Source organism: Populus euphratica, unplaced genomic scaffold (genome assembly GCF_000495115.2).
Source record: "Populus euphratica unplaced genomic scaffold, PopEup_1.0 scaffold287.1, whole genome shotgun sequence".
NCBI lineage: Eukaryota > Viridiplantae > Streptophyta > Magnoliopsida > Malpighiales > Salicaceae > Populus > Populus euphratica.
The window spans coordinates 187116-215077 of NW_011500095.1; the positions used below are offsets into that span (position 1 = coordinate 187116).

A 27962-nucleotide genomic window follows, 5' to 3' on the forward strand; every position below is an offset into this window, starting at 1 on the left:
TTTCCATGTTAAAATCATGATTGTGATAAATAGATATTCCAATTCTTCTTCGCCATTATAAAGCTGTTAAAACCAGCAGTTACAAAACGGACTACGAAGATGGATAAACTACACATTCAACTGAATATTTTAGTGATAAAGTCACAGGGTCATCAACAGACCCACACTAGTAGTCATCGCCTCTCGATATGACCTCTTTGCAGGTTGGCCGCAGTAGGATGGTATGCTCGAATTGGGATACATAACTGCCCTTAACATCGCATAGAGGAGGATAAGGCTGCCAAAGCAAGAAAGGAGGAAGACTAATTACAATGGGTATAACAAATGTATGAGATAGCAATAGATGTAAGCTACACAAGTCATTATTTCTGTTGCAGCTATCTTGGACCTCTGTGGTCATGATAATAGACTTGCGACTGCTATCTACTGCAGTGTGTACTATATTTTATATTTTGAGGAGAACACATGAGTTTTCAAGTTATTGCAAAATTCACCGTAGCTGAAGGAACAAGACATCAAGAACTAAGCAAACATGCAGGAGTACTGGGGATCCTATGATGAACATGACAACAACTTAATGGGCAATTTTTTTTTTATTGATAAACAAGGCTATTTAAGTTATCAGTAGTCCAGATTGGTGCACAAACAGGCAACTGGGACGTGAAAAATTGAGGATTCCTTGGATATGAAAGAATTGAGAAATACCTGAATGATGCCCGAATCGCACAAATTTTTTAGTGCCATTAAATATTTAGTCTCTCCGAGGCGATCTAAATACCGTCTACAAAAGGCCAATGTAGAGAAGTTCTTATTGATTGTTGCTAGCAGTTGCTTTGCTCTTGGCAACCTCAGAGGGATATGGCCAACATCAAAATTTTTCATGTAATGGCTGCACTCGAGATCCTCCCTTACATATCCTTTGCCTGAAAACATAACATAAAAAGACTTGTTACACCATAGGTCACAATTTTCACCAACTGCCATCCCTTTCAAAAGATAAATCAATTCCCCGCCAGATGAAACAACCATTACCTGTAGATGCAAATGTTTCAATTGCAAAAAATTCACCCTCTTCCATCTTTGTCTGCTCCCCTCCTTTAACTATGGGAACAGATTTTCCAGCATGAATCTGATAGGGTCCAATGCTGTGCCCATTCAAATTTCGGATACTCTTAACTGCCAATGACATTTCAAGTCCATGTCACACACAAATATGCATTCATGGGTGCTTTTATAATAAATCAACAGATGTGCGCGAAATCTTGAGCATATTCACTATCCTATCCATATAAAAAATATACATTGAACCACCAAAAGCAGTAACATTTTCACTTTATATAAGGTGACCAATCATTCCTTATTTTCAACATGATAACAAGTTATTCTTGATGCATGATGAAGTCAAATGAGGGAATTATGTTACTATTGCAAAGATTCAGGAACTGGAAACACAAAGTTCATACTGGGTCATGGTTCAACCATCAAATAATGTTAGATCCATTATGGGTGAAACTAAAATGGAATAGCATGATTTAGAACAGGAGTTCAGGACCCCTGTACACCCAGATGCCCTAGATGGAAAAAAGAGAACGAAACTTCCACAAGACTAGCTTTCAAGTTGCTCATTCACTCTATTCAACAGTTTACAATATTTTATGATGAAAAGAGATTGTTCCCCAAATTCTTTCCCCAAATTCGTTATTCCAATTGTATCAAAAAATCTAAAAGTTGTCCTATTGCATTACGTTAAGAGCTGATAAAAAAGAAACAATCAAACAGACACCAAATTAGTGTACCAACAAACCATTGAAATGCAGCATCAAATAAACATCATACCTTGAAACACCTTTCCATTAATTTCAACCTCGTATGATTCCATGACTTCTTGGATGGCAGCACCAACATCACAAAGACGCACATCAATCCCAGATTCCTGAAAAGTTAAAATAAAAATCAGCACAAGCTGTACTCTGCAAATAATTAAGCATGAGTGACAAACTCTTCAGAGCAGTTAGGTATTGGAAACAGTCAAAACAAAACAAATGAAGTCCTTAATCCTCTCAAGAGAACAAGGAAAGAGTCCTCAACAGTAAACACTTAAAACACTGATCCTGACTAATCTTAGTAAAACATCTCCTCCCTCATGTAAGATAACCCATTCCAAGATTATCTAATCTTTTAGGAATGGATATACAGATGGTGAAAGAAAACATAGTCAGGCCGGCTATATAGCACCCTTTTGAAGGGAGTAAGTACAGGGATAGGGCATGCAAGAAAGATATTTTAGAAGAATTTGTAATAGGGAAGAAACAGAGTGAGTTCAGCTTTATTTGAATGTCAACTAAACTAATCAAATAGACCAATGCTTGTCCTTTTTGAATGTTAAACACAAGTCCCCATCAAGAGAAAACTACATCATCAGCATTAAGAATTAGATGCTATATCTTCAGCATTAGGAATTAGAAGACCACAAATTTCAAATCTATCCTTCCTTGGGCACATTACACACTCACAAAAAGTCAAAAATTAACTTCAGAGATAAAAGGTCATCACCTTGATTCCCGTGTTGGTTGCCTCACGTGAAGCTTCAAGTAGTGGATCAAACATAGGGTTGAATGCCACTGTAAATGCACAGTCCACGATGCGTCCTGCAAATTAAAAAATCACCCATTAATTAAAAGGCTCTAGCTGAGAAAAACAGAAGTGTTGAACCTCCATGTTATAATAAAAAAAATAAATTAGGAATTAAACCATAAAACCCAAAATGTATTACAAATGCTTTTACCATCAATATGGGTCCCAAAATCCAATTTCATCACATCATCATACTGAAGCACAGTCTTATCCCCTGAATTTGGGGTCCAATGAGCAGCGACCCTAACAATGAAAAAGAAATTTAATAAAGAAATAACCAAGGAAAAAAAAACCTACAGGTCACTAAATCCCCACATATAAAGTTGGCATTCACCAGTTCAGAGAGCATCCAGTAGGAAATGCAATGCCTGCTTGTAGACCATTCTCTGATATTAGCTTACGAACTGTGTTCTCCAAGGTCTCACAGAGATCCGTCATTAACATTCCAGGTTTCAAAATGCTTTTCATATACTTCCGTACCTAAAAACAAGTAGACTGCATTTCAAGAAGATGACACCAAATGCAGAGCAGGAATAAAGTTATAAGAAAGACTTATTAGCAACCTGGCGATGAACTTCTGCTGCCTGTCGAACTGAATTATACATTGGCTTTTCAAGACGCTCCAACTCTCTTTTCTCTTCAGATGTAGTCCTCCATAAATTACTAAATGATCCAAGTTCCCATCAATTTTCACAGAAAAAAGGATAAAAGATAATCAGAAAATTGAAAAAAAATGACAACTTATGGGACACACATAAATTTAATCAACAATTTGAAAATTACTGATCTCAAACAGAAAAGAAGCATGTATCATTCTACATTTACAAAATTAGTGTATTATATGTATGCATCTTCTTTTTGTATATAACTGCTACATAATTTTGCTAAAACTCAGACACGTTTGAGCCTATACTATGGCGCTCTAACAGTCGATCTCAGAAAAAAAAAGGAACAATAGTAAAAGAGATATTCACCCGTGAAGGCAAGTGATTGGAAAAAGAAAAAAACATATACTCACTCATCTTTGTAATGTTGAATTTCACCTTCAGGAAACTCCCCAGTTGGAAAGAGATCAACAACAGGAATAGAGGGTGGATCAGTCTGCTTTGGTGATTCCTTCTTTTTCCTGTGGATTACAGCATAGGAAATTATTGGCTATTGGGTGAAAACATCATCAGGAAAGAGAATCACGATAGGAACAAGTACTAACTTGCTTTTATTTTTCTTCTTCTTCTTCTTTGTAACTTCTGCAAGAAAGAAATTTGCAAATACACACAATTTCATAAATTTGAAACATTATGATAAATCATTAAATCTCCTCAAATGAGATAATAATACCTAAAGGCATACCGCTAATATCTCACAAAAAAACCCCATTTATTGATAATGAGAATCAATCCCATGTTTTTCTATTTTTTCTCGAAAAAACTCCTTATAAGTAAAAAAAAAAAAATGTACCATTGCTAAATTAACAAAGATATATAAGAATGAAAAACTCTATACAAACCTAGCTCTGCTGATAAATTGTATTTTCAAGATTTCAAAGAAAAAATTCGCGTTTTTCTCATTCCAGTTCTTCAGAAGCTTAGGCCTAATGATAAAACCATTTTCCCTGCCATATCCAATCCCCAGTTTGAACCTTAGACCTCCTCTAAAATCAAATCAAATTGATCAAATAAAGTGATTAAACCCAACCAAATTAACAATAAAAGCCCAAGAAATATGACAAATTACAAAACTTAAGCATAATCCCATAGCAAAACATAACCACAAAAACCATAAATTAAGCAACTTAAGGACAACCCAATAACATAAACAATCACCTTTGGTCTCTTCTTCTTCTCCTTCTTCATCTTCTTTTTGTATCACAGAAGAAACATCAGAAGAATCACCGTTTTCATTGCTAGTTGAAGCCTCTAAATTTCCATTTTTCTCTTCTTCTTTAGTCCCATTTTCTTCAACAGGAACTTGGGTTTTCAAGTCTTCACTCGCCATCATTCGAAGACCCTTTTGCCTCAAAGAACCAAAAATTCATACATCTTTTAGACGCTAAAAATCTATCAATTTAAATCAAGAAAACATTGAATCAAATAGGAAACAAAAAATAAACCCAAGACCCTAAACTTATTTTTACCTTGAGAACTGAATGTGAGATCGAGCTGGATCCTGATAATGCTGTGATGAAAAGAGTGATCGATAATTACATGCAGAGAGGCAGAGCAGATGAAGAAAGAGAGAAGAAAAGTTTGAGTTAAACTGGAGGCTATTTTAGGTTTTAGATGCGTACGCGCAAACCCGTGCGGTTTTATAGCTTCACAAGTGTTTTCTTTGAGGATAAACTTGTCCCTATATTTTGTAGATTGTTTCATTTTGATCTGTTAACTGTTTTTTCACATCAATCAAATCCCAATTCCACTTTTTAAATAAAAATGTCTATATGGATTTTGAATTTGTTAAAACGTAAATTAAATTATGTTATAATTTTTAATTTATAAGAAATACGTCGAACGTGGCATTTTCTAAACACGTCATGTATAATACAAGTGTTTTTGTATACTTTTACATTTTTTATCTATTTTTTATTTATAATATATAATTTTATAAAAATAAAAAACCCCTCTTTAATCAATTTTTAGATACATGTTATCTTCTAATCATGCAATGTATTTTAAAAATTTTGGATTCAACATAGTATGTTTTATAATGCAATGTGATATATAATATTTGTATAAAAATATTTTTTAATTAAAAATATATTAAAATATTTTTTTATTTTTGATATTAATATATCAAATTTATTAAATAACATTTAAAAATATTAATTTAATATTTTTTAAGTAAAAAATAATTTAAAATAACTTTAAAAAATAAATTTAACAATATTACTAAATAAAATTTTAATCTGATAATATATTGAATAATAAAAAAAATATAGTGATTTAAAATAATATAATAGAGATATAATAATTATATTGAATAATAATAAAAATATAGTGAATTAAAATAATATAATAGAGATATAATAATTTAAGAGGGTATTAGAGAATATAATAGCGGTTATATTTTAAAGAATATTTTATTTATAAATATATTAAAATAATATTTTTTTTTAAAAATATTTTAACTTCACCTATCTAAAAGATTAAAAATAATAAAAAAAATAATTTTAAAAAATAATTTTTTTTAAAAAACATAATTTTAACTGTATTTATAAATACATGAATAATTTCAATATTAACTTAATTAAAACAAGGTAAAATCGAGCACTAATTTAGAAATGAAAGACACTCGAATGGACCCAAAAACTGCAAGGACTAAAACATACGTTTTGGACAAGAGACGGAAAACCTAATCCAGCCGACCGGCGGAGATCTCAGACCGGTAAAATAAAACCTAACCAGACAAACAGTTAAACGCTGTCGCTTCCTTCTTCTCCTCCCTCTTCTTTCTTCAACAACAGACCCTCTCCACGCGATTCAAAATCCAAAAATTTTTCCATAGAAAATCAAATTTCTCAACAACCAAACACCCTCAGAGAAAACCCAGTTCCCCAAAATGTCCTGCAAAGCTTGTGGGCTCAGAACCCTTATCAGGGACGATGCAACAGAGAACATGATATGTGATTCATGTGGTACAGTCCAGGATTTCACCAACTATCAAGAACGTACCTTTAACATTAATGGGCCAACAGGTGTGTTTATAAGTATAGGCTCTTCAGGTTGTGGTAGTGCTTTGAATTATAGAGAGAAGAAGATTTATGAAGCAAATAATTTAATAGATGATATTGTTTTCAAGGTAGGGTTAACTGGTGGTTCAAAAGTTAGTGAAATTAGAGATATGATTAGTAAAGTTACTGATGGGCAGTTTGGTTCAAGTGAGAGTAGATGGTTTGGTATTTTTGTTGGTGCTTGTGTTTATGTTGTAATGAGGAATGGTGATAAAAGTTTAAGCATTGAGGAGGTGAGTAGTGTTGTTGGGTGTGATATTCATGAATTGGGGAGGATGGTCGTGAGGGTTGTTGAGCATTTGGGGATGAAGTTGCCAGGTTTTGATATAGTGGGCAGTTTTGAGAGGGTGGTTAGGAGTTTGTCAATTTCGGACAGGGTTGAGGGGGATGTGTTGGAGAGGATGAGGAAACAAGGTATTTTCTTAGTGCAATGTGCTGTGAAGTGGTTTTTGACTACAGGGAGGAGGCCGTTGCCGGTTGTTGTGGCTGTTTTGGTTTTGGTTGCTGAGTTGAATGGGGTGGAGGGGGTTAAGATTGAGGAGGTTGCCAGAGAGGTTCATGTTGCGGTGTCTACTTGTAGGTTGAGATACAAGGAATTGTTGGAGGTGATTGCTAAGGTAGCGCAAGAGATTTTGCCATGGGGGAAGGATGTAAATGTGAAGAATGCAGTGAAGAATGCGCCATTTGTGATTCGATATTTGGAGATGAAATGTATCTCGAAGAGTGGTGGGGAACAAAAGGGTTTGGAGAGTACTGAGTTTGATTTGGGAGAAGTGGTTGGTGAGTATTTTAGTAAGAATGTTGTGGAGGATAGTTTGGAATGTGAGGATTTGCGGTATTTTGAGTTGGAAGATGCTATGGGGTTTGATAAGACTGGCATTGATGAGGTGGATAAGCTTCAGCTTTCACATGAGTGCTTGTCCATGGTTTATGACAAGTTCTTGATGGATGGTGGTTGTGGTAGATATATGGAAGAAAGTGGAAAGGTTCTTGGGAGGAAAAGGGAGAGAGAGCTTGAGATTCAGGCAACAGAATGGTGGAATGGAAAATCAGAGTTGAGCAAGAAGCTTTTGCTAAAACAGTTATTGGAGAAAGATATAGGATTTAGTGTTATGCCTCCATCTTTTGTCAATGGTTGTACAACAATTAAGAAGAGGAGAGCAAAGATAAAAGCTGCAAAGCTGCGGATTGATAGGATTATGAATCCATGGAATACTGATTCAGGTAGTGGTAAAGTTTGCACTGTTGAAGGTGCACATGATCGGAAGAGGAAAAAAAAATCACTGGTAAAAGATATTGATTGGGAGGATTTTGTCATTGAGACCCTCCTTCTTCATCAGGTGAAAGAGGAGGAAATTGAGAAAGGGTATTACAACACCTTGATGGACTTGCATGTTTTCAATTCTGGTACTATGTGAGAGCTTACAGCACAAGAAGCAAAAAGGTCTGGTTACAATTTTGTCTTTGTGGAAGCAATATTGAAGAGTTTTTTTTGGAGAAAATAATCTCATGATATTTTTGGGGAGCAGATATGTTTTATATTTCAGCCAGAACTAGTGCTTTAATGTCTGTTTTTCATCTTTGTTACAACCCCTATAAATCTATACAAGTTCAATACAAAATTATGATACATAATGATTTCATTTTCTTGCTCTTTGTAGTTCTTTACGTGTTAACACAGTAATTCTGCCAATTGTCATGATCAATGATTTCATTTTCTTGCTCTTTATAGTTCTTTACATGTTAACACAGTAATTCTGCAAATTGTCATGATCTTTTGCTGGGCATGACGGACCACCATTGCCCTCAGGGGATAGTATGTTCCTCTGACTGCTGATTGTTTTATTCCTTACCATTTTGGGACTTCAACTTACAGCTTCAATTTCTTCCAGTAATATTCAGTACCCTTACTGTTTTATGGTAAAAAGAAAGAAAAGAGGGTCTTATTAAGAATGATATTTGAAAGATGTTTTTGTAGAAAAGAAGTCTGTTTGCTTAGTTCTCGATGGAGAAGGTTTCTGACTGTTCCAGACATATTTTGGCTTGCACCTTGCATCAGTGAAAGCTATGTCTGTATGTGTCAGTGGCATGGTTGGTTTTTCTTTCAAAATTGCTCTATAGTATGGCTCAAGTGCTTTAATTAATTTGTGCTGTTTCTGTCTATCATGTTGCCTGCTTAAAAAATTCTCATTAGTAGTTGTTTGGAAGTATATACATATGGATTGCACGGACCTTTACTTGTATATTAAGCTGGGGAGGTGAGGTTTTGAAGGATGCATTTCCTGGATTTGTTTCTTGCCTTGCATCTGGAGTATGAAGAAATAGGATCTAGTGTGAATTTTGAATGTTATTGAATGGGAGTATCTTCCATCAGGTTCCTTCCAACAGATAGTTTGGGTAATTCTTTTCTTTGCCATCTTATGATTGATATGGCTGCTGGTTAATGATGTGGTATTTGACACATGGACTGCACAATTGTAATCTATTTATTGTAATCTTAGTCAGGTTGCGTGCTCGGTTTACTGTGGTATTGCAGATTTCACTTACACGCCAACAATCTGTTGTTAACTGAGATTGCATTGCAAAATGGTCCAGCATCCACAAGACTAGGCTTTGCAAACTGTGGAGCCCACCTGAGGTGTGCTGGTTGAAATGGAATACTGATAGCTCTTTGATGGGCAAGCCCATTCCTTCTGGAATTGAGGTTGTTCTTGGGAACTGTGAGGGGGGGGGTGTTGTGCATGTTTTCACCAGAATCTGGCACTATGGATTCCAATTACTTTGAACCGAAAGCTATGAAAAGGGCCCTGCTATTGTTTACAATGTCTTGTGGCTCACTTGGGAGGGTGAGCACCCTTGGAAAATGCAGGCTGACTGTAATGGAATGTTTTCTCTGGCAACAAAAGTAAAAAAGTTGGTCTTCAAACACACACTGAAGGAAGCCAACTCTTTTGTGGACTCCTTGGTCGAGCAAGGTGTTAGGAGGCAACTAGAATTCCCAGCATGGATATAGAGTATGCTGTTCTGTTCTTGATCTGCTAGAGCTCTTGATATATGCAATATGTTATTTTTTTTGCATGTTGTGTTCACACTGCAGCTTTGTTTATGCCCCGGCAACATGCTGCTGAAGTGTGACTTGGTCCTAGCAACAGAAAGTAGTAGTTATCCGCTTTAGACTGTGTGAATGGCTGTTGTTACTTTGAATTGTTAATGATTGGAACTGTTACTTTAACACTTCTATTTGAATTTTGATCCCTCAGCTGGTGTCTTGGAATCAGTTAAACAAGCTCATTGGAGCTGTTTCAAACTGCTAGGAGTGCTGCATTCTTAGGTTGGAGCAATAGCTTCTGCTATTTTTGCTTTTCAATACTGTTTTGGATGCTATTGTGTTAGTTTTCTGCAGGGTTTTAGGTCATGTTTTTTGTAGGCTCGGGCTGTTTCACATGCTATTGCTGCAGGTTGTTCAAACTGCCGAGTTTTGCTTTCCTTTTGCTTTCTGTGTTTTTGGTTACGTTCTGTAATTTCTTTTGTTGAATGACATTTTTGTTTTTGGACGCAGATCTATTGGCAGATCACTTCCCTGCTTTGTAATTTTCTGCAGATTTGCAGAACTTGTATCATTATCAAGTGTTGGTATTTTGGCCTCCTTGGTGCTTGCTAATACAAACTGAAAAGGAAGCAGAGTGAAAACCATGTAACTATTTGTTTTTGGTCTTGGACAGGAGAAAACTTTGAAACCTTACATTTGGAAGGGCAAAAAAGGTATGGTGATATACCATCCAGTATTGTTCTCAGTTGCGGGGACTTGTTTTGAACCAGCTCAAATACTAGGTTTCCATACCAGCAGAATGGATTTTTAGGATTTGTTGCACTCATCCACCCAGACTTTGAAGGAAATATTGGCCAAGGGAAACCTTCATTTTATCTATGATTGATGCTTGCTTGTTAAGCCATGCTAGGAGAAAAGGAAAAGCAGCAATCAAGCATGGCATCCTTAATTTATTTCCTTTTCCATCTCATTTCTGGCATTGATATGGCATTTCATGCCTACTCTAATGAGAAGCCTGTTTCCAGTGCTGACTGCTAACAGTCTTACAATTTTTCAGTTCATTTTCTTGTTCAAATTGTTTTGCTTTCCTATTTATTGGGTACTGGTCAGCTGCAAAGAGGACTTCTAGCAAGTAGTTAGCTTCCTGCACATTTTGGGTCTAGAATTACAACATTCTTTTAACTACTTTTGTGTTTCAAGTTCCATTTTGTTCTGTCTTTTGTTTTCCGGTTGAGATAGAGAGAAAGTCCTCATAATTGCATTCTTTTTTTTTGCTCGATAAGGAATTTGACACTGTTGAGGGAACACGTCAAATTTCTGCAGTTCAGATGAGATGTTTTGATGGGTTCAATCTGATCATATTCTTTTTTAATGTCGGTCTTTGCACAGCCTAAGAGCTTGAGACTGGTTCCAGAGGCAGTAGAAGCATTTTGCAATTGCAACTAGAATTTGTCAAGCGCATTAAAGGTGATTTTGACACCTAACATGAGCATCTCTTTTTATCAGAATTATAATTTGCTTTTATTGTCTTGTGAAATACTGTTTTGCATAGCTCACCAAACCATGGTGAGAGAATTGCAAAATTAAGGAAATAAAATGCAACAAAAGGAAGCTATATTTAGTACTTAGAGCTTGAGGAACTCTTGCAGGCAGCTGGTGAAAATACAAAACTCTTGACGTGCATTACTGACCAGCAGCAAATGCCTCGACTGGGAATGTTTTGGTGATGCCAGCAAGACTCTTGAAGTGAATTTTGCCGGTTGGTGGGTCATCAATGGTTATCTCATTTACTGGTGGCCATAGCATGAGTTCCTTGGCTTTCACTCCCTTGAGTTTCCTTATCTGCTTTTTGCTAACATAACCCTTTATATCAGTGTCATAGCTCACAATCTTGCTGGCTATCTTGAAGTTGTGTTCGACCTTCTTCTTTTGGACGATCCACATGTATCCAGTACTCCTAACAAAACCAACTTCTATCACGTCTGCAAGAGGGAGAAGTCCCAGGGGAAGTCCAAACTCCTCAAGAAGAGAGATTGCCATTTTAAGCCCTTCCTGATGACCCTTTGCGACAACTCCTCCTTCCTTCTCAGCCATGGATGATGGTGTCTCTTTGGTTAGAATTCACTTTTGAGGCTAATTTGTTTGAATGGAGTTGCTTTGAAGGAGTACCTCTATTTAAACCCAGTGCTCATATGCACAAGACAAACTTAATGGAGAAACCAAAGTGACTTGCATTGAATTAACCACCACCAGAATTGGTTTTCACTTCAAAAATTGGCTGTTATCGTAAAAAAGTTGGTCTTCAAACACACACTGCAGGAAGCCAACTCTTTTGTGGACTCCTTGGTCGAGCAAGGTGTTAGGAGGCAACTAGAATTCCCAGCATGGATATAGAGTATGCTGTTCTGTTCTTGATCTGCTAGAGCTCTTGATATATGCAATATGTTATTTTTTTTGCATGTTGTGTTCACACTGCAGCTTTGTTTATGCCCCGGCAACATGCTGCTGAAGTGTGACTTGGTCCTAGCAACAGAAAGTAGTAGTTATCCACTTTATACTGTGTGAATGGCTGTTGTTACTTTGAATTGTTAATGATTGGAACTGTTACTTTAACACTTCTATTTGAATTTTGATCCCTCAGCTGGTGTCTTGGAATCAGTTAAACAAGCTCATTGGAGCTGTTTCAAACTGCTAGGAGTGCTGCATTCTTAGGTTGGAGCAATAGCTTCTGCTATTTTTGCTTTTCAATACTGTTTTGGATGCTATTGTGTTAGTTTTCTGCAGGGTTTTAGGTCATGTTTTTTGTAGGCTCGGGCTGTTTCACATGCTATTGCTGCAGGTTGTTCAAACTGCCGAGTTTTGCTTTCCTTTTGCTTTCTGTGTTTTTGGTTACGTTCTGTAATTTCTTTTGTTGAATGACATTTTTGTTTTTGGACGCAGATCTATTGGCAGATCACTTCCCTGCTTTGTAATTTTCTGCAGATTTGCAGAACTTGTATCATTATCAAGTGTTGGTATTTTGGCCTCCTTGGTGCTTGCTAATACAAACTGAAAAGGAAGCAGAGTGAAAACCATGTAACTATTTGTTTTTGGTCTTGGACAGGAGAAAACTTTGAAACCTTACATTTGGAAGGGCAAAAAAGGTATGGTGATATACCATCCAGTATTGTTCTCAGTTGCGGGGACTTGTTTTGAACCAGCTCAAATACTAGGTTTCCATACCAGCAGAATGGATTTTTAGGATTTGTTGCACTCATCCACCCAGACTTTGAAGGAAATATTGGCCAAGGGAAACCTTCATTTTATCTATGATTGATGCTTGCTTGTTAAGCCATGCTAGGAGAAAAGGAAAAGCAGCAATCAAGCATGGCATCCTTAATTTATTTCCTTTTCCATCTCATTTCTGGCATTGATATGGCATTTCATGCCTACTCTAATGAGAAGCCTGTTTCCAGTGCTGACTGCTAACAGTCTTACAATTTTTCAGTTCATTTTCTTGTTCAAATTGTTTTGCTTTCCTATTTATTGGGTACTGGTCAGCTGCAAAGAGGACTTCTAGCAAGTAGTTAGCTTCCTGCACATTTTGGGTTTAGAATCACAACATTCTTTTAACTACTTTTGTGTTTCAAGTTCCATTTTGTTCTGTCTTTTGTTTTCCGGTTGAGATAGAGAGAAAGTCCTCATAATTGCATTCTTTTTTTTTGCTCGATAAGGAATTTGACACTGTTGAGGGAACACGTCAAATTTCTGCAGTTCAGATGAGATGTTTTGATGGGTTCAATCTGATCATATTCTTTTTTAATGTCGGTCTTTGCACAGCCTAAGAGCTTGAGACTGGTTCCAGAGGCAGTAGAAGCATTTTGCAATTGCAACTAGAATTTGTCAAGCGCATTAAAGGTGATTTTGACACCTAACATGAGCATCTCTTTTTATCAGAATTATAATTTGCTTTTATTGTCTTGTGAAATACTGTTTTGCATAGCTCACCAAACCATGGTGAGAGAATTGCAAAATTAAGGAAATAAAATGCAACAAAAGGAAGCTATATTTAGTACTTAGAGCTTGAGGAACTCTTGCAGGCAGCTGGTGAAAATACAAAACTCTTGACGTGCATTACTGACCAGCAGCAAATGCCTCGACTGGGAATGTTTTGGTGATGCCAGCAAGACTCTTGAAGTGAATTTTGCCGGTTGGTGGGTCATCAATGGTTATCTCATTTACTGGTGGCCATAGCATGAGTTCCTTAGCTTTCACTCCCTTGAGTTTCCTTATCTGCTTTTTGCTAACATAACCCTTTATATCAGTGTCATAGCTCACAATCTTGCTGGCTATCTTGAAGTTGTGTTCGACCTTCTTCTTTTGGACGATCCACATGTATCCAGTACTCCTAACAAAACCAACTTCTATCACGTCTGCAAGAGGGAGAAGTCCCAGGGGAAGTCCAAACTCCTCAAGAAGAGAGATTGCCATTTTAAGCCCTTCCTGATGACCCTTTGCGACAACTCCTCCTTCCTTCTCAGCCATGGATGATGGTGTCTCTTTGGTTAGAATTCACTTTTGAGGCTAATTTGTTTGAATGGAGTTGCTTTGAAGGAGTACCTCTATTTAAACCCAGTGCTCATATGCACAAGACAAACTTAATGGAGAAACCAAAGTGACTTGCATTGAATTAACCACCACCAGAATTGGTTTTCACTTCAAAAATTGGCTGTTATCTTTATTGCTTAAATGTTTCAACTGCAATTATTTTGTAATGTTTGTTATCTGTAACTTGTCCAACCCTGAACGGGAAAATTATTCTCCTATGCAATCTCAATAATGTCGTCTTTCCGCCCTGAACAAAGGTTTGTCAATTGCACTTTATTGTACTTCCTCCTGCAAGAGCTTTATGTAAAAAGATGGCTGAATTGCTTACATTTTACATTGCTGTATCCATTTTCATGTCAGGCATAAGGGATTTCACTCAACTATTCTTAAAATTAAAATTCTCTGGGTCAATAATGCACTCAAGAGTAGGACCAAGAAGTCACTGTTCAGTAAGTGTGCTGCGTGGCAAATTGTGGGGCAGTTTCTGTAACTAATGTTTTCAAGTCTTTGTTTTGACTGATTTCTATTTGCTGTTTCCTACACTGTATTTTGTGATGCTCTTGAGGTTCCCATTTTATTTTGTAAAATATAAAACTTGTCTTGCACGGAAGTTGGCTACTTTGTGACCCGTGAATTGTAATACTGCATTCCCTCGTCAACTGGGAAAGAAAACCCGTGGCAGGCCACGGCCACAGTGGCACGATGGCACGCAGATCCAATGTTGAGCTTCATCTGTGGTTGTTGCTGTTGGATTGTTCGATTGTAAGAATCATATACTACAAAGAAACTCGTCGCCTCTTTGTATATTGTTTCCTTTGTACATGTGTTAATAGAGAAAAGTTATTTGGCCATCGTCCTTGTTTCCTCTGCTTAAATGTGATCCGTTTCTTTAAGGTAGCTAATTCCTTCATTGGTTTTCTTTTTTAATAATGGATGTTGAACCTATCGAGTCTACACTGAATTTGGTTTGTTCACAAGTGTATTTTGAGTTTAGTAAAGCTAATATCAAAAACCAATTTAAATTAAAACCCAACTAGAATTAACCTCTACGCCATGGATTTTATAATTCACTTATTAGTTTAACAACTAAGGCTTTTTTTCTTATCGGATTCTTACTCTACAAGTTATTGAACATTTTTTTTTTTTGTATTAACATGGAGTGTCTGGGCCAGCTTGCACGCACCACGATTAATCTCCACGGCCTACTGAACACCCTGCAAACCCAACAGGCAGGTAAAGCAGCGCGGGGCTGACAGGCATGCAACTCCAAAACTCGAACCCATGGCAGCGGAAGGCGCAAGACGCCTACCACCGCTGGGCCAAGGCCTTGGGTGCAGTTATTGAACATTTAATCTCACTATGTTAGTTAAAAAAAAAAAAACCTAAAGACCCATTAAAACACTGTTTTGAAACTAAGGTCAATCTTTTACCTTATAAAACTTTGGGCTTGGGTTTAAAACTTCCATTTATCATATCCACCAACATGTAGTTTCCATGTTTAATTTTTCAAGGTTTATGGGCCTTGGGTGCAGTTATTGAACATTTTTAATCTCATTATGTTAGTTAAAAAAAAAAACCTAAAGACCCATTAAAACACTGTTTTGAAACTAAGGTCAATCTTTTACCTTATAAAACTTTGGGCTTGGGTTTAAAACTTCCATTTATTATATCCACCAACATGTAGTTTCCATGTTTAATTTTTCAAGTTTTATGATATGAGCTCCTTCACTCCACTTCTCTCTAATCTATGGAAAAATACCACCTTTAACCTCCCTCTATCTTTATCATCTTTTCCGCCACCACCACATCTCCTTTCCACCGTCATAACCTGCTCTGTTTTTTCATTTTACCCCTACCCCTTCTTTATAAAACCCCACCTTTACCTTTATATCTCTCCCAACGACCCTTTTCCTCCTCTCAAACCTTTAACACTATCAACAATGAAAACTCAGATGCTGTAATTGCTTAATATCTATCTATAGAGCTTGTAAAATATCAAAATACCGACTCTTTATTAATATCAGAAAGACTCCAACTTTCCTTCTCACTTAGCAAAGAACAACACTTTAACACCTTCTCTAGTGTAGAAAATGTTAAGGCCTCAGCCTCAATAACCAAGAAACTCAGAAGAATTGAGAGTAAAGAGGAAAAAAAAGGAAAAAGAAGAAGAAGAAATATGTTTCAGAAACTTGTCATTTCATTACTTGAAATGCATGCTAAGATTACAAGCTAATCTGTACCTTGAATTTTCCATTCAAAAGCAATTGTCTAACTGCTTCTAATAATATGCTGATTGTTAATTATATATTTAGTGATTATTCTTTCGTTTTACGTGAGAATTGTTACAATTAGATGTCAACATTTATTTCATATGCTTGAACTACTAGAGCTATAACAATCAGCTTTTATTCAACGTGCTTGAACTATTACAGCTGTAAAAATACTCCCCTGTTGAACAAATTCTTGACCTTAAGAATTAGTATAAAATTTTAGGAACTGCTTGCTCAGTTCATCAAGATCCTCCCAGGTAGAGTCTTCCTCAAATAGATTAGACTACTGTACTAATACCATTGTAGCATCTTTGTTTGTTTTTTTCATCATCCTATTGTCTATGATGGCTACATGAGCCACTCTAACCTTTCTATATTCATCAACTGCTGGTAAAATGAAAGATATTATTGCCTAGTTTCCAACCTTTCTCTTGAGTAGTGAGACATGAAAAACAATATGTATTAATGTTCTCTCAAGAAGCAGTAGCTTAAATGCCACAACACCTACCTTTTACACTATCTTATAAGGTCCATAAAATCTAGGATTGAGCTTTAAACTCTTTCTTAAATCCACACTTGTTTTCTTATAGGGTTGCAATTTCAGATAAACAAAGTCTCCTATATTGAATTTCCTTTTAGTTCTCCATTTATCTAATGTTTACTTCATCTTATTCCCTGTTGCTTCCAACTGGCTCTAGAGAATGCTATCCATGTTTATTCTAACTTGCAACATATCATCCACAATAAATACCGGAGAAACATCATGAATTATAATCTCTCTGTTAGGTGGTACATAACCATACAATGTTTGAAAGAAAGACATCTTAATGGTGACTATTGGTATTGTACCAATAAAAACCATGAATACCACTTCCTGGGATTATACATTGTCATATATATTAAGTAATTCTCCAGGCATTAGTTTACCCTCTTAGATTAGCTATCTAATTGAGGGTGATAGGTTGAGCTCATTAATAACTTGACCCCCAACCTTTTAAATAGTTCCCTCTAAAATTACTTGAAAATATCTTGTCTTTATCAGTTACAATTGAAGCACACAAGCCATAAAACTTATAAAAATGATTCACAAATGTGTGTAACATTTTAAGTTGAAAATGGGTGTTAAAACAATAAATTAGATTTATTTTATAAAGCTGTCCGCTACCACATCGATGGTGTCTATACCTTCAAAGTTAGAAGGTGTTAAATAAAGTTGATTGCAATATCATTCCATGTACCTTCTCATAATGAAAGAGGTTATAACAGCCTTGGATAAGTTACTCTTTTGATTTTTGCTCTTTTACAAGTGTCACATTCTTTTATTACTTGCTTAACTAGTTGCTTTCTTGTTGGCTAATAAAAAAGATACCTTAAGCCTTTTGTATGAGTTTTGAAATCTTGCATGCCTACCAATACAGGAATCATGAGTAGTATCAACTAAACTTCTCTTTAATTCTTCGTTACTGCTAAATACAATTTCGTTTTTATACCTTAATACCCCATAAGTTAAGGTGAATTCAGGCTAGCTGTTAGTGTTGATTAACTTTGCAGCCATAATAGTCTTCAACTTAGGATCAATTTCTTATGACTTATTGATCTCCTCATACCATACTTGTACTATTGTTGTTATAGCATAAATGCCGCTAGACTTTTCTTCATTCATTCACATATTTGCTGTTGATTTGTTATATATTTAAACCTTCTTAGACAAGGTATCTGTAACCAAATTATCTGTCTTTCCTGTATTGAATGACATACCGTAATCCTAATAGTTTTGTTAAAATTTTTCTTTATAAAGTATATGAACTTTCTACTCCAATAAGTATTTCAGACTTTTATGGTTATTTTTTATGATAAAATGGTCATGTTTCAAGTAATGTTGCTACTTGTGAATTGTCATCCATGGACTCTCTCTCTCTCTCTACATATATATATATATAGATGGACAATCCCAAATATGGAGAACTCCAAGCTTTATTGACTAATGCTAAAGATCTATCTTCTTGACTAAACATTATTTCTAACCCGATAACACAAGCATTTGTTTCAAGAACAAAGACATTATGAAAGTCTAGCAAGATTAATATTGGAGCTTCACACAATACTTGTTTTAGGTGATCAAAGGTTGCTTATGCTCATGGACTCCATTTGAAACTATTCTTCCTTAATAGTTAAGTTAAAGGTTTCCCTAAAGCTGTAAATCCTCTAATAAACCTTTTGTAGTATCCTGCCAACACTAGGAATCCCATCATTTCTTTAATTGTATTAGGAATATGACAATTCATCACATCCTCAATCTTTCTAGGATTAGTCTCTACTTATTTACAGGAGCCAATGTGCCCTCGATTTTTAATTTCATTTTTATTCAGTTTTTTAATTTGTAAGATATGTTCTTTATTATTTTAATAAACTTAAAAAGAGGAGCCAATGTGCCCTTGATTTTTAATTTTATTCTTGTTCAATTTTTTAATTTGTAAGATTTGTTCTTTATTATTTTAATAAACTTAAAAAAAATAAAATATTACTAATTTATTTTTCATTATACATCCAAACATAAAAAAATAATTCACTTTTCTGAAATTTATTTTTTAAAATAAAAATACTTTCCAGCAAATAAACAAGATCTAAAAATGTTTTAGAAAAAAAAATGCTTGTTTGCAATTCAAAAAACTCTAGAATTTTCTAGTGTATTGGCTAAATTTCCAGCAAGTTCTATGGCTAGAAAGTTTGTCTAGATTGTTCCATTTAGGTTGGTTAAGAAAGCTATATATATCAATCCAACCATCATTTTAAAGCAAGCCAAAAAACTATGCTAATTTTAAAACTTTGGTCCGAAAACTCTTTTTATATTATAACTTCTATCAACAAAGTTTTTTCTTTATGTTTCCCATAACCTTCAACCATTTCAAAACTATAAACTAAGTCATTTTATTTTTAATTAAATTACGACAACTAAAAACCTTAACTATTAAACTAATTTCATTTCAATTCTTAATCATTAAAACCTCTAAACTACCTCTTAAACTACCATCATCCTATATTTATTAGTCCAAGCTTAATATAATGTTTCAGAAATCTAGGCATAATGCTAAGAAATTTATGGACAATTTTAGAAGAAAAAGTAGCTAGCCAAGGAGAAAATATCCTTCATACAACATTTGTAAAAATACAAATCATCTAGAGAAAGATTGTTGGAACTGTGATAAACCACAATGTCATTTTTTATGGACGGTTCAAACATCTAGCAAAGGATTGCTACATTAAGAATAATCACCAAGCAAATTTTTACGAAAAGAAGGATGATGAAAAGCAACTATTCTACTCTTGTCATGATGCCACTGAAAATAAAAAAGACAGTGGTACGTTGATAGCATGTGCAATAACAACATGACAAGCGAGGATATTATATTTGCCAATATAGACTTATAAGTCAATCCCAAAGTTAAATTTGAAAATAACGCAGCGATAGAGGCTACAAGAAAAGGTAATATCACCATGGAGACAAAAGAAAGCATGCAATTTGTCAATGATTTATTGCTTGTTCCAAATTTTAAAAATAATTTATTAAGCATAGGCTAGATGATGGAAAAAAGTTATGCTTACTTTAATGGAGATTGTTGCACCATACATGATAAAAATTTATTTTAATGGAGATTGTTGCACCATACATGATAAAAATAATAATTGGAGAAAGATTGCCATAATAAATGTGGAAAACAAATATTTTCTTATTAAATGGCAATACACCCAAAATACTGCAATGAAGGCACGTGTTGATGATTCTTGGCTATGGCACCAAATATTTTGCTACTAATTTCAAGGTGATGAAGAACCTATATGAGAAGAATATGATGATAAATCTTTCAAAAAATAATAGAAGTAACTGATGTTTGTGAAGTTTGCATGCTAGGAAAGCAACCAAGACGATCATTTCCTTCTAGAGGAGCTTGAAGAGCAAAAAGACTATTAGAGCTAGTACATACGAATGTTTGTGGACTGATGAGGAAACTGTCACTAAATCAAAATAGTTACTTCATACTCTTCATTGATGACTACACTAAAATGACATATGTCTACTTCATGTGATAAAAATCGAAAGTTCACATATTCAAAAAATTCAACTTCAAAAATTATGTTGCAAAGCAAAGCGGTTGATATATCAGAGTGCTAAGGAGTGATCGAGATACAACATGCAACTCAAAAGTGTTTGCAAAATCCCGCAAAGAAGAAGGCGTTGAGCAATGATTTGAGTTAGAAAAATTCTGCAAAGAAGAAGGCGTTGAGCAATGATTTGCCGTCAGATATGCTCCCAAGTAAAATGGAGTATGAAAAAGAAAGAATACGAATGTAATGAAGATGGCAAGATCAATACTAAAGGAGAAATGTCTTCCAAACAAGTTTTGGGCATAGGCAATATCCAGTACTGTATATATACTAAATACATGTCCAACAATAATGATAGTAGATAAAACACCAGTTGAAATATGGTCGGGAAGGAAGCTTTCAACAAAGCATCTCAAAGTTTTTGGCAGTATTATGCTACACTCATATTCCTTAGGCAAAAAGGAGTAAATTGGATGATAAGATTGAACAATGAATATATATTGGCTACAATTCAGCATCAAAAGGTTACCAAGTATACAATCTGCAAACCAAAAAGCTAGTTATCAGTTGAGATATTGAGTTCAATGAAAATGCAAAGTGGAATTGGGATGAAGGAAAAGTTGAAAAGATGATGCAGGATATCATGTATTATTAGTAAACACTAAGATGATAGCTATTTAAGGTTATTTGAGAATGACTAGTTCAATCTTGGTTAAATCCAACTTGATCCTAATCATCAAGTGGACACAGAAATTCACAAGCCATACATCCCCAAAACTTAAAAGCTTTATTACTGGACAATTACAAGATATCAATCATGCTCCTTAATTTTTGGAAAACAAATATTACATTTGGTTAAGAATAACTTTATCTATATTTTCTTAAGTAGTGTTTTAAGATTGTAAGGCTTCACTATATCGGCCCTTCCACTCCACATTAGCTTTGCATATTGGTAGTTTGCCTTTTCTGTTGGATGAACCCCATCGAAAAACAAGTAGTCATTGGCATTCTCACATGCTGTTTTTGGGCTGCAACCAGTAAGGTTTCCTTTGTATGGACCCGTGCCACAACATGCCACCTTACCCTCCTTGAAACCTTCACAGAATTAAAATTACATGTTAGAAATTGGAATAGACATCGGATTATAACTATCTTTTCGAATCACAAGTAGATAGGCATATACCGTATCTTGCAGGGTGGTTAATTCTTTCCCTTGAAGCAGCATAGAGATCAAAATTGGAATATTTAAATCCTTCTAGATTTCTCTGAAGTTTTCTGAGGGCTTTAGTTAGTGCTTTATTATGGAGTTCTGCAAGAATCGTAACTTCATCCATGCATCCTGATCCGTTGTTTTTGGCATTATTAAGTGCTCTAAGGAACGGAGAACAACCCACATCACCCAAATTCGAAAATCCAAATTTCCTTCCTCCCATGTTATGAATTTCCTGATACAACAAAGTACAATCTTTACATATAGCCAAATTTGAAAGAAATCACATTTGAACCGGATTACTGACAATTGACCACCCACATCAATATTCAATTTGTTTCCAACCGATTTACCGGTTCAATTAATTTCTAGAAATCAATTTACTTTCAACATAGAAGAGGTGCCTATGCTATGTTACTATGACATGTTAATTACCTGGATCGCATCCGTCAGGTTGCCGATGACCGTCTTGACATACTCTTCCCTTGTGTAGGACGGGTGCTCGGTGGTCTTGTGGGTGGCAAATGTTATGTAATCATTGCTTCCTATGTTAAACATATAAAGAGCTCTAGACAACAACGTCTTCGTTTTTGCTTCACCAAGTTTGACGTTTAAGTGATTCTTCGTGAACTTGAAAAAACTAAGCTGAGTTTTAAGCCCTATGGTCTTCAGAAGGGAAATAAAAACAATCTTGTTAAGAAGAAATTCAAATTAACAATATCATGAATAATAATAGTAGTAGTAGACAAGCCGATGGCGTCCCACGAAGAAAAAGAAAATACATCACACGAGGCTAGATCACATACCATTCCAACATTAGTTTCAGTCAGAGCACCAGCTCCGGCTGATGCAAAGTTCAATCCATTTATGAACTCATTGTTATCAGGACTTAGATATGGTGGAATTAATGGTAACTTGGCAAACCCGGCTACAAAATTTTTTGGAAGAATCATATTCTAATAATTCATTTCATAAAATAGTAATAAAAACAAAGGAAAATGTTGCTAAGGATTTTTTTTCTTTTTACCAATAAAATCTGGGACTAATCGACCGTTAGAAGCCCTTCCTGTTGCGTTCTTAAAGAAGGTTTTCCCGTATGGCAAAAAGTTTGCTTTGATTGCAGTTTCCATATAGTTGTTATTTCCAACATCATTCCATGAACCACCAAAAATAAATAATGCATTACGAGAGTGACTACGACAGCTTGCTGCAACAAGAAGGCTTGCAAATAACACCAAAAAGAAAGAAAAATTACTGAATCTTTCGCTTTCCATATTTCACTTAGAACAAAACAAGATGGTCACAATACTACCCTGCTTTTTCCTGAATATATAGAAGAATGTGGTGCAATTCTTGTTACATTTCCCTTTGAATTCTCCTAATTTCTAGCAAAAATAAGAGGAAAAGAGCTAATTACAAGTTGGGACACACTGGCAAAAGGATAGACTAATGGGATTGCTTTGGGTGGCAACAAGGAGCTGTTCATATATATTTTGGAAAAAAATTCCCAGTGTTTTGGGTTGTAATCATTTATATATTTTTTGTGTTTGCTGCCGGGATAGGTGGATTTACAAGTTTTTTTTTTAATTATATTTTATATATAAACCCTTTAAAAAGTTGATTGAAACATTCTAAGTTGTATGCAAGTCCTCAACTATAGTGTTTAAGATATTTTTAATTTGATTTTTATCGGGTCTACCAGACAATCTTGCCTCCAACCATAGTTCCAAATGGGTTGAGGGATTGTCCTAATATCTCTCCTGTGACCTGGTGTTATATATTGCCTATAAAAAAGTTAACAAATTAAAAAAAAAAAACTCAAGATAAGAAATTATTGAAATCCAACATACCATGAACTTCTGAGCTCGAATATCCATAAGTTGTTTGTTGAAACATTCTAAGTTGTACGCAAGTCCTCGACTATAGTGTTTGAGATATTTTTAACTTGATTTTTATCGGGTCTACCAAACAATCTTGCCTCCAACCATAGTTCCAAATGGGTTGAGGGATTGTCCTAATATCTCTCCTGTGACCTGGTGTTATATATTGCCTATAAAAAAGTTAACAAATTAAAAAAAAAAACTCAAGATAAGAAATTATTGAAATCCAACATACCATGAACTTCTGAGCTCGAATATCCATAAGTTGTTGCACCTTTTTTTTTTTTATGGTCATCATTCTACATGTGCTTCACATATTCATATAAAACAACATTTAGATAAAAACATTTGATGTAATAAAAAATGGTTTTACCATCTGCTTTGCATGTAAAAAAATAGAACGAATCTGCTGGTGTGCGAGATAATGAAATTGGGAATCTCCTTGCTATGGTTCTCTATATCAGATTGTGACCATTGCACGAAACACTCAGACATTATGTGTTAAATATATTTTGCTTATACAACCTTTGATACATACGAAGATCTAAAATCTTTTTAAACTGACACATCTTTTCAGCCTAGAAGATCTCTTTCTTTAGCATATTGTTTTGGTGCCGACCATGAACAAGCACCCGAGTCATAGGCAACCACTTTTGGCATGGGCTCATCGAGAGTGATGCCGCCATGCTGAGGGGGGTCACTTTAAAATGGAATCCATTTACTAGGAAGTACCTTTTCTAGTGGAAGCCCGACCACTCAATATAAGTTTGTTTTCCTTTCATGCACTACTAAAAAATAAAACACAATTAATAATTTTTGAAAAAATAATTTCAATTAACGAATGCAATTTCAGGTTTATAAATATTGAGACTGCTTGAAAGATAACATCATCGATGAAATCGTCAATGAAAGTGGTATTGCTTTAATGGAGTCAGGTTTTTAAAAATTCTAAATGAAACCCATGATTGAGTCGACCCGATTGGGTTAACCCAACTGAGTTAACCCAAGTGGGTCAATTTCTTCTAGGTTGACCCAAGCGAGTCAATCTATCCAAATTGATCTAGCCGGGTTAAAAATGTTTTTGTCTCTAGGCTGTGTGGATTTTTTTTAGGTTTGAAAATATGTTTGGTAAGACCTCTTTAAATTTGTTGAGTCTTTTTTATTATTTCAAGAAGTCTACAAAATATACAAAAAAATCATAGCATCTAGTATTTTCATATGAAAAATCAAAATACATGTTTGCATGTATTTTGAGATTTAATAGCCAATTTATTAAATTCATGAGAATTTGGTCATATTTCAATAACCAATATTTTCATTCATGAGAATTAATAGTTAATATTATGGTATAGAATGCTAGGCCTATAAGTGTAGCTGGTATTTGAATGTCAGAAGTTGATCAGAAAAATTCTTAAAGTTATTCTAAATAATCATCAATTTTAATTCTAAAAATTCTCATAATTATTTTAAATATTTAAAAGAGAGAGAGTAGTATACTACCTAAGTATATGTCTTACTAAAATTAATGATAGTCTTACTGGTGAATTAATTTTATTGATATATTTTAAAGAATTAAAAAAAATTATTAAAAATATCATTGCTATTGTTTAATAATTGACAAAATCCAACCATTGATAATATTAAAAAATTTATTAAAAAAATTACAAATAATTTTTTTTGTTGGCGAAACGTCAATTCATATATAAAAATTTCGACAGAATAAAATAGATAAATATTTTTTTTGTTTGGTGCACCTTTTTTGTCTGCAAATTAATCGAGGATTACGTTATCGATGAGACGACTGAAAAAACAAGAATTATAAAGGAAAGTTGTTTCGACCAATAGTAACTGTCTATGAGATTGTTGATAAATTAGTCATGCCGATGGAATCATTGTCTACCTACCTATGGAATATCCCATTGGTAAAATGTAAAATTTTGGTAGTGAAATGAGCTATTAATAACATGTATATATATAGTCTTTATGTGCAAGCAAGGAATTAGCATCACTCTTTTTCTTTCTTTATATATATAGGCTTTATGTGCAAGTAAGGAATTAGCATCACTCTTTTTCTTTCTTCTTTTTTCTAATCTTGCCTATGATACGCAAGGGGAAAGGAAGGAATAACTGTAAGTTAACCACTTAAAACATAATATAACTTTTTAAAGGGTTTATATATAAAATATAATTAAAAAAAAACTTGTAAATCCACCTATCCCGGCAGCAAACACAAAAAATATATAAATGATTACAACCCAAAACACTGGGAATTTTTTTCCAAAATATATATGAACAGCTCCTTGTTGCCACCCAAAGCAATCCCATTACTCTATCCTTTTGCCAGTGTGTCCCAACTTGTAATTAGCTCTTTTCCTCTTATTTTTGCTAGAAATTAGGAGAATTCAAAGGGAAATGTAACAAGAATTGCACCACATTCTTCTATATATTCAGGAAAAAGCAGGGTAGTATTGTGACCATCTTGTTTTGTTCTAAGTGAAATATGGAAAGCGAAAGATTCAGTAATTTTTCTTTCTTTTTGGTGTTATTTGCAAGCCTTCTTGTTGCAACAAGCTGCCGTGGTCACTCTCGTAATGCTTTATTTATTTTTGGTGGTTCATGGAATGATGTTGGAAATAACAACTATATGGAAACTGCAATCAAAGCAAACTTTTTGCCATACGGGAAAACCTTCTTTAAGAACGCAACAGGAAGGGCTTCTAACGGTCGATTAGTCCCAGATTTTATTGGTAAAAAAGAAATAAAATCTTTGGCAACATTTTTCTTTGTTTTGATTATTATTTTATGAAATGAATTATTAGAATATGATTCTTCCAAAAAATTTTGTAGCCGGGTTTGCCAAGTTACCATTAATTCCACCATATCTAAGTCCTGATAACAATGAGTTCACAAATGGATTGAACTTTGCATCAGTCGGAGCTGGTGCTTTGACTGAAACTAATGTAGGAAAGGTATGTGATTTTTTTGTCTATGCTTTTCTTTTCTTTGTGAGACGGCTTAGGCTTGTCTCTACTATTATTGATTATTATTAGTCATAAGCTTGCATGATATTGTTAAGTTGAATTTCTTCTTAACACGATTATTTTTACTTCCCTTTTGAAGACTATAAGCCTTAAAACTCAGCTAAGTTTTTTCAAGTTCACGAAGAATCACTTAAACGTCAAACTTGGTGAAGCAAAAACGAAGACGTTGTTGTCTAGAGCTCTTTATATGTTTAACATAGGAAGCAATGATTACATAACATTTGCCACCCACAAGACCACCGAGCACCCGTCCTACACAAGGGAAGAGTATGTCAAGACGGTTATCGGCAACCTGACAGATGCGGTCCAGGTAATTAACATGTCATGGTAACATAATGCAGGCACCTCCTTTATTTTTTATTTATAATTTATTTATTTTTTGAAAGGATTGTTAAGGAATAATATAAAATTATTCTGGGAACTTCACTCAACTGCTCAAGTCATTCTGTTTTTCTTCAAATTTGACTATAGATATAGACAATGCTTGTACTTTGGTGTATCAGGAAATTCATAACATGGGAGGAAGGAAATTTGGATTTTCGAATTTGGGTGATGTGGGTTGTTCTCCGTTCCTTAGAGCACTTAATAATGCCAAAAACAACGGATCAGGATGCATGGATGAAGTTACGGTGCTTGCAGAACTCCATAATAAAGCACTAGCTAAAGCCCTCAGAAAACTTGAGAGAAAGCTCGAAGGATTCAAGTATTCCAATTTTAATCTCTTTGTTGCTTCAAAGGAAAGAGTTGACAACCCCTCGAAATACGGTACGCCTATCTACTAGTGCCTTAAATACGTACTTATAAAACCCAGCCCAACAAAACAATTTGGTTACTTGTTGATGGCTCGAGCCAGGTTTTATTTTGAACTAGGTTTTTTTTTTGTAATTATTAAAATGATAACCTGGATTGACCCACTGATCTGAATCAACCTTTACAATTTGAATCTTGGGCCGGGTAGTTTTTCATAAAGCTTTCCTACATCTTTTTTGAAAAGAAGATATATAAATATTTCCAAGCCTTCTCTAGCTACTTCAGCCTGCACAGTTTCCTTTGTCTATTCTAATTTCTAACATGTAATTTAAATTTTGTGAAGGTTTCAAGGAGGGTAAGGTGGCATGTTGTGGTACGGGTCCATACAAAGGAAACCTTACTGGTTGCTGCCCTAAAACAGTATGTGATAATGTCAACGACTACTTGTTTTTCGATGGGGTTCATCCAACAGAAAAGGCCAACTACCAATTTGCAAAGCTAATGTGGAGTGGAAGAGCCGATATAGTGAAGCCTTACAATCTTAAAACACTACTAAAGAAAATATAGATGAAGTTGTTCTTAACCAAATGTAATATTAGTTTTCCAAAAATTAAGGAGCATGATCGATTTCTGGTTATTGTCCGGTAATAAAGCTTTCAAGTTTTGGGGATGTATGGCTTGTGAATTTCTTTGTCCACTTGATTATTAAG

The 27962-nt window shown here is 34.7% G+C and overlaps 6 protein-coding genes across 14 annotated transcripts; 2 read left to right on the forward strand and 4 right to left on the reverse strand.

The window, feature by feature from the left end:
- LOC105109262 (methionine aminopeptidase 2B-like) lies at positions 1–4929 on the reverse strand. 5 transcript variants are annotated; one of them, XM_011003898.1, is made up of 12 exons: positions 4769–4929; positions 4458–4641; positions 3845–3881; positions 3653–3760; positions 3198–3297; positions 2969–3114; positions 2786–2877; positions 2554–2648; positions 1837–1933; positions 1033–1176; positions 706–923; positions 1–277 (listed from the first exon to the last, which is right to left on the reverse strand). In XM_011003898.1, exons 2-12 carry the CDS (start codon positions 4630–4632, stop codon positions 167–169), a joined length of 1323 nt encoding a protein of 440 aa, XP_011002200.1. In that variant the 5' UTR covers positions 4633–4641; positions 4769–4929; the 3' UTR covers positions 1–166. The 5 variants fall into 5 exon arrangements, with proteins under 5 accessions (XP_011002200.1, XP_011002199.1, XP_011002202.1 ...); XM_011003897.1 differs by having other exon boundaries at positions 4458–4658; XM_011003900.1 differs by having other exon boundaries at positions 4458–4691.
- A 1011-nt stretch (positions 4930–5940) lies between these two features.
- On the forward strand, positions 5941–10877 carry LOC105109266 (POLLEN-EXPRESSED TRANSCRIPTION FACTOR 2). Of its 5 annotated transcripts, XR_839209.1 has the most exons (3): positions 5941–7805; positions 10084–10123; positions 10800–10877. XR_839209.1 is itself a non-coding variant. In XM_011003907.1 (2 exons), exon 1 carries the CDS (start codon positions 6190–6192, stop codon positions 7777–7779), a length of 1590 nt encoding a protein of 529 aa, XP_011002209.1. In that variant the 5' UTR covers positions 5941–6189; the 3' UTR covers positions 7780–7805; positions 8114–9225. The 5 variants fall into 5 exon arrangements, 4 of the variants coding, with proteins under 4 accessions (XP_011002209.1, XP_011002213.1, XP_011002212.1 ...); XM_011003907.1 differs by lacking the exons at positions 10084–10123; positions 10800–10877 and adding an exon at positions 8114–9225; XM_011003911.1 differs by lacking the exons at positions 10084–10123; positions 10800–10877 and adding an exon at positions 8863–9225.
- Positions 10878–11093: 216 nt separating this feature from the next.
- Positions 11094–11504, reverse strand: LOC105109281 (uncharacterized). Its single transcript, XM_011003929.1, has one exon. The coding sequence runs from the start codon at positions 11502–11504 to the stop codon at positions 11094–11096; it is 411 nt and encodes a 136-aa protein (XP_011002231.1).
- Positions 11505–13523: 2019 nt separating this feature from the next.
- LOC105109282 (uncharacterized) lies at positions 13524–13934 on the reverse strand. Its single transcript, XM_011003930.1, has one exon. It carries the CDS (start codon positions 13932–13934, stop codon positions 13524–13526), a length of 411 nt encoding a protein of 136 aa, XP_011002232.1.
- A 7308-nt stretch (positions 13935–21242) lies between these two features.
- On the reverse strand, positions 21243–22855 carry LOC105109283 (GDSL esterase/lipase 1-like). The gene is made up of 5 exons (XM_011003931.1): positions 22609–22855; positions 22388–22509; positions 22017–22247; positions 21555–21816; positions 21243–21466 (listed from the first exon to the last, which is right to left on the reverse strand). The coding sequence occupies exons 1-5, from the start codon at positions 22853–22855 to the stop codon at positions 21243–21245; spliced, it is 1086 nt and encodes a 361-aa protein (XP_011002233.1).
- Positions 22856–25950: 3095 nt separating this feature from the next.
- LOC105109267 (GDSL esterase/lipase 1-like) lies at positions 25951–27916 on the forward strand. Its single transcript, XM_011003912.1, has 5 exons — positions 25951–26208; positions 26309–26430; positions 26582–26812; positions 27006–27267; positions 27596–27916. Exons 1-5 carry the CDS (start codon positions 25962–25964, stop codon positions 27817–27819), a joined length of 1086 nt encoding a protein of 361 aa, XP_011002214.1. The 5' UTR covers positions 25951–25961; the 3' UTR covers positions 27820–27916.
- Positions 27917–27962: the final 46 nt, after the last annotated feature.